General features: G+C 42.9%; 1 protein-coding gene across 1 annotated transcript; it reads right to left on the bottom strand.

Annotated features, from left to right (window-relative positions):
• Positions 1-3,564: 3,564 nt before the first annotated feature.
• Positions 3,565-4,368, bottom strand: LOC121326536 (paraneoplastic antigen Ma1 homolog). The gene has a single exon (XM_041269875.1). The coding sequence runs from the start codon at positions 4,366-4,368 to the stop codon at positions 3,565-3,567; it is 804 nt and encodes a 267-aa protein (XP_041125809.1).
• Positions 4,369-6,690: the final 2,322 nt, after the last annotated feature.

Raw genomic sequence — 6,690 nt, 5'->3', positions numbered from 1 at the left:
CGAGTAAAATTATCAGTGATGACCAGGATGGCAAGAAGTCAATGCATACAAGGTCCAGAGGCCCTTCACTACTGATCTGGTTCAGTTGAGCAGCTCTTTGGGGTAATGTCTTGTGTCTGATACATGTTCCACAGTTCTTAATGTATTGGTCCACTTCGGATGCCATCTTCGACCGGTAAAACCGATCTTTTAGGAGCTGCGTAGTTCTCCCCACTCCCAGGTGACCCACCTCATCATGCGTGGCTTGTAAAACCATCATCCGGTATCTGCTAGGCAGTACAAGCTGATGGACTTCCTTTCCATGAGCTCTTTTAGTCACTCGGTACAACAGGTTATTCTGCATCACAAGTTTCTCCCACTCACGCAGTAACAGGGTGATGTTGGGATGTTTATGCTTCACTACCTGTGGCCCTCGACCACTTTTAATAACACATCCAATCTCTCCAATCACTGGGTCCACTTTCTGAGCTTTCTGCAGGTCTTTATTGCTCAGCTGTTCTAGTGGGCTCAATTGCAGAAGGGCTGAAAAAGCATAGCAGTCGGGTATTGCCATAGGTGATGCTTCCAATTGATCTACCACATGTGTGTTGAATTCAGGAGACTCAGTTACTTCCACCCGTTGGCATACAGCTTTTATACCTGTAGGCGGGATTTCTTTCTATTCATTGGTCAGATTACTAGAGTGCAATCTTCACTACAGTACATCAGCATCGACGTTGTTTCGTCCAGGTCTGTATTGGATATTAAAATCATAGGTGGCAAGAACTGCAAGCCATCTATGACCTGTAGCGTTCAACTTTGCTGTTGTCAAAACATAGGTGAGAGGATTATTATCCATTCTCACTGTGAACTTGGCTCCATGAAGATAATTGTGAAATTTATCCACGACGCCCATTTAAGTGCCAAGAACTCAAATTGGTGTACTGGGTATCGCTGTTCTGACATGGCTAACTTCAGGCTAGCAAAAGCTACTGGTCTCAAACCTTTAGGGTATTCCTGGCTTAATACAGCACCCAACCCATTCATGCTTGCATCTACATGTAAGATATAGGGCTTAGTACTGTCAGCAAAAGCCAATACCGGTGCATTGGTTAGGCAGAGAATGATCTTCTGGACTGCTTCGGTGCACTGATCATTCCAACGGTCTCCAAAGGGCTCCAACTCTTTAAAGTAGGACTTTTCACTGTCTTTGGAGGTCTTCTTTCCATGCTGTGCTGGTGGATAGCCTTTGGTAAGTTCTGTCAATAGTCTGACAATGGCTGAGTAGTTTGCCACAAATCTACGGTAATAGCCACAGAATCCCAGAAAGGATCTTAATGACTTCAGATTCATAGGTTGCTCCCAATTGGCCATTGCTTCTACTTTTGCAGGGTCTGTTGCTACACCGTGTTCAAAGACAATATGACCAACATATTTAACCTGAAGCTGACAGAATTGGCACTTGTCTATTGACACTTTCAGGCCACATTCTTCCAGCCAATCAAGAACTTTCAAAAGTCGCTCTTCGTGTTCTTCCAACGTCTTACCAAATACGATGTAATCGAGGTAGACTAACACTTGGAGAAGGTTCATATCCCCCATGGCTTCTCCATTAGCTGCTGAAAAGTAGCTGGGGCACCCGTGATACCCTGCGGCATACGTTCAAATTGGTAGAAACCGAGAGGACAAATGAACGCTGTCTTCTCCTTGTCTTCCTCTACCATAGATATCTGGTAATATCCACTGCGCAGATCTAATACTGAAAACCACTTGCTACCAGACAAACAGTCCAATGCATCATCAATGCGCGGCATGGTGTACTGGTCTGGTCTGGTCCTGCTGTTCAAAGTGCGATAGTCTATGTACATTCGTACAGATCCGTTCTTCTTCCTGGCTACAACTATGGGTGGTGAGGCATATGGGCTACGAGACTCCTTAATAATGCCTGCTGCCAACAACTCTTGCAAATGCTGGTGTATATCTTCAATATCGGCAGGGGCAAGCCTTCGTGACCTCTCCCTGAAAGGTCTTGAGCCACTAAGCCGGATGGGGTGTTCAACTCCTGCAGAGAGTTCCATGTCCCACTCATGAGTTGAGAATACATTGGCTCGTTCAGACAGTTTTCTGCTCAGTCTCTCCTTCCACATCTCTGGAATGGGAGATGTCCCAAAATCAAACAGCTGGGGATCAAGGGCAGGTATCTGTTGGTCCTGTCTTTGAGCCTGAGCTACTGTGTCCGTCTTGTATAGGTGGGCCAGCACTGTCCCACTAGGCAGTTTGGTTTCTTTCATCGATTCATTCCTCAATCTAACAGTAAGCCTGTTGACATCAATGGCTGAGGCTGGTAGGATTCCTGGTTGTACCAACACCCCCTTTGGCAGTGCTATGTTAGGCGGTGTCTCAATCATGAAGATGCCCTTTTCAGGGCCAGCTGTCTCTTCACAGAGTTTAGCTAGACGCTGAAACATACTTGCATTAGTCCCAATTATGACAGGTACCTGTTCAGGGCTACGTGGTTCTGGGCAGATCAAAGCCAAAACAGAGATAGACTCTTGAATTCCTGCAACATCTTTGGGAAATTCTGAATCTACTACTATGTATCCTCTATAGGTATAGCTGGTGTCATTCAGGCCCCAGATGGCCAATCCTTCGACTCGGTAAATGGGCAGGTGTGGTAGAAACCGAGAGTACCACTTATCAAAGATAATGGTCACTTGTGAACCACTATCTAGCAGAGTACGGCATGGTAATCCACAAATCTTCACTGTGATCACTGATGATGGTCCTATTAGCCCTTTGGGAAGGTGGCATGTCTTCTTTAAGGCTATACCATTCTTTCTGAACGAGCAGTTCACATTAGGAGACTCAGCAGGCTCCTTGCCTGGTCCTCTCTGTTCACTTTTCATCTTACGCAAGGAACGAATGAGCTTTTGAGTCACTCTAGCAAGGTTTTCAGGTGTGCTGCATTTGTTGCTGATATGCCCATCTTCTCCGTAGCGATAGCAGAAGTGTTCCCCAGAACCTTTAGCTGCCTGAGGTCTACTGCTGTTGTGGGCACAAGCTGCTCCAGCTGTTCTCAGCATTTGCCTGTCCACAACTGATGGTACTGGTGTCATGTTCAACACAGTGACCTTCTGCTGCAGGTCTTGTGCCTGATGGTTCAATGCTTCTATCTCACAGTCTTGATCAGGCTGCAATGTAACAGGCTTAACCTTCTTTGCTTGACTTCCAGTAACACTTGATTCCTTTGACTGACTATGCTGCATCATCATGGCAACAAACCCAGTTTGCAACTCTTTAACTTGACCTTTCAGTTCACGAAACTCAGACTGTTTCAGGTTCTCGTCATCTCTGACTTGTATCTGCTTTACACTGGTGCTCAGTTTATGATGAGCAGGTTCTTGCTCCTCCACTTTGCGGATTTCCTTCAGGAGAGTCAGGAATGCAGGGGGGTTGTCCTTCCTTTCCCTTAATCTCAGCTGTATCAGCATCAGCTCAGACTCAGTAGCACCTCGTATAAGCTGATCAATGCGGCTTGACGCAATGCCTCCTTTCAGCACTACTTTCTTTAAAGACCTCTCTTAATTATCTAAATGCAAAATAAAGATCCTCACCAGACTCAGGGGTTCCAAACGTGTGTTCAAGTGCTTCCAGATAGTCCATCGGGCTAGCATCAGGGTTGGCATCCCTCGCTGCTTGAATAATCTCCAAAGCAGGTCCTTTCAAGCTCTCCCCGATTCTCTTCCTTTTCTCTCTGCTGGAGCAGTCACACTCTTGAACCATGAGACAGGCTTGATCCATCCAACTATCAAAACTCTCCTCTCCCGAGGGAGTAGGAATGCTTCCTGAGAATATTCGTAACCGCTGATACGCATTATTCTCGTTGTGTGATTTTGCCATTTTCTCTAAAATGTCTCCAACTGCACGAATTATGGCTTCAGGGGACATGGTTTGCAATGCTTCAGCTGGGTAGAGAGCCTGGGCCTCATGTAACGTCTTCCCTTCTTCCTGCAGCAGCTTTGTAAGCTTCTCCTGAAAGCTTGAGGTTGGAACACCTTCACCAGGATCAATTGTTGCTCCATCAGCTACCACTAGCATCCAGGCTACAAGATCACCATGAGGCAGTACTTCATTGGGGACCTGATCTGGGTCCTCTATTCGAGAGCACTCACACAATACCATTAAACTCTTTGTAAGGGCATTAAATGTTTTCCCTCTTACTCTCACGCGTCCAAACACCTTAATAGTGTGCATGGTTTCTTCAATAAAGGCTATATCGGTACCTTCCGGTATACCAATCATTAATACTGCATGGGCAGAGTCTACTTCTTCACCTCTGCACCAATTAATCAGTTGTGCTCTCTCAGTGGTACTGGCTGACTGATTCATGATGCACTGGCATTCAATACAGGGCTTACTGAGTGAATAATGACACTCTATTCTCTAACAAAATGACAAATAGTCCATCCCAGCAGTGCCTCCATTTATGTAACACCCCTCCCACTCCTGTTAGTGTCTGGAGTACACAACTCCTAACTCACTGTAAGTGACGAGGCCTGGGTTCCCAATACTTATTTAAATTATAATTTGTCTGTTAGAGATATATGTGTACTGTTTCTTAATGCGGTGCCTCCACCTATTTAAGGGGCATCTAAATACACATGCACCCCTTAATAAGAATTATTATTTAATACTAACCCCTTTATACACTCACACACCACACACAAATGGAAATAAGTAAACAATGTACTCAAATAAATACAAATAATATATTTACTCAAATAATATGCGTTGCTGTACAAACTAATTAAACAATTGCACTACAATGGGCCCACACACACATGCACACACGTGTACTCACGTGTACTGAACATGTGCACTAATATAACAGAACTATCACGTTGCAGGCCTGAACCGTCGCTCGGGTACGTAGTGGCAATAATAAAAAAAAACAAAATACCCCTTCACTTGTTTATGTCAAATAAGCAACAAAATTATACTTAAAAAAAAAACGGTGTTTTGAATGCAAGCAGTACTCACGGCCAGCAACACAGTTCTGTTTCTTGCTTCCAAGGTAAGTTCGTAGGAGCAGACAATAAACACAACGACAGCTGAAAAATCTTCTTTTCCATCGTGGCCAGAGGTACTCAAGGCTTTCTCCTGGTCACCCCGAGTGCTATCTTGGTCTCAGCAACAGTTCCAGATGCCAGCAGAAAAGTAAATTAATAACAAACAAAAAGACTATACCATAAAATGGTGACTGTCTACAGCAAACGTTTGGTTTACTGAAATATATTAGCCTCTTATACTCTGCTAATTAAGAACAAAATATATTGTTCAGATAATATTTATTTTACTATAAAACTTTTCTTTCACTCCCTCACGTTACTTCTGTTCCTTAGCTCCTTCATTCTTTCTGGTTAGCAAGTAGCAGGTGCACAATAAAAGTCAGTAGATGCACCTCTTATTTTCAGAGGTTACGTTACTGACAGTATCTGCTCAAGTTGCTAGGATACAGTCTGCCTGGTGTCATGTGCAACAGTGTCCTCTGGCATAACTGAACTCAGTGGCCTCTGTTTTAGACATGTTTCATTCTTGTAAAATGCTTACTGCAAGACAATTGTATACAGTAAATTAAAAACCAAGACTGCAGAAAAAAAGGATGGTAATATTACTGTAATAATATAAAAAGACACATTTGAATTATAAAAATATCAACCATAAAAAAATAACTTTATTGTAGTAAAGCACACAATAAATCTTTGTGTCTGCAACAGTATAGCCATAGCTTTGGAGAAAATCTATAAGTTGTGCTGATAGTGTTGCTACAGTTTGGGATACAGTGAACACATTTCCTTGTTGCTCAGTAATAGCATTTTACAAACCCTCCTCTGAGACAAGACTTGTTCAACTGGAAGGTACGAATAGCAACTGACTAAACCCTTTTGGCCGCAACAGTTATTTGTCTCAGTGCCATATTACAGCACAACACAGTATAAGACAAACTTCATGCACCTAATACCGTATTGTCTCATAATGCACTACTTTTAATACCAACACTGCTACCTTGATAACAAAACTGAGGGACTATTCAAAAGTCTAATACAGTATTTGCCCCAATGAGTGGACGTATTTATTATAGTGATTACTCCATCTCAATAACATTAAGGGTAATTGCTTCACATGTTCTGCACAAACAGGTGCAAGTATCATAGAACAATCTGCTATGAAAGAGCAAGATGTAATGTGTACTGTATGTTCAGTGTCACAACAAAGACTTTAAAAGGATGCAGAACAGCACTGAGTTGCTCCTTCTTTGCGTACGTTCGTCCATACAATCCAAGGTAAAACTTTCTGGAACGTCTTAGCTTTTACTTGTTCGGGACTAAAGCTCTCTTACCTCTCACCATTCATACTTAATGTATGTTAGTCATAGGGGTTCATAAAAAACATAAGCACATAGGTTGGCTACGTATGTATCTTTACACATGATAGCCACCCAGTAGCCATACAAAGTTGTCTTGCTATTTTGAAACCTAAACATTCAAACGAATTTTGCTTAAGAACTAGACATTATGTTCTGACTATCTTACCTTGGGACAGATATGAGAGATTCATTGTCCTAGCAAATCTTTGTTGTTGCTGAGTATGCCAATTTCCTTGTTCACTGAGGACTATTAAAGGGCATCTGGCTGTGTATCATGAATTAGA

The sequence above is a fragment of the Polyodon spathula genome, chromosome 2 (assembly GCF_017654505.1).
Source record: "Polyodon spathula isolate WHYD16114869_AA chromosome 2, ASM1765450v1, whole genome shotgun sequence".
Lineage (NCBI taxonomy): Eukaryota > Metazoa > Chordata > Actinopteri > Acipenseriformes > Polyodontidae > Polyodon > Polyodon spathula.
Note: the sequence above shows the minus strand (reverse complement) of the source record. Positions and strands in the feature narration are given on the sequence as shown.

Bases quoted from the DNA above. Each gene is read 5' to 3' on its own strand.
- LOC121326536 (XM_041269875.1), bottom strand. From the start codon at position 4,368: ATGAATCAGTCAGCCAGTACCACTGAGAGAGCACAACTGATTAATTGG.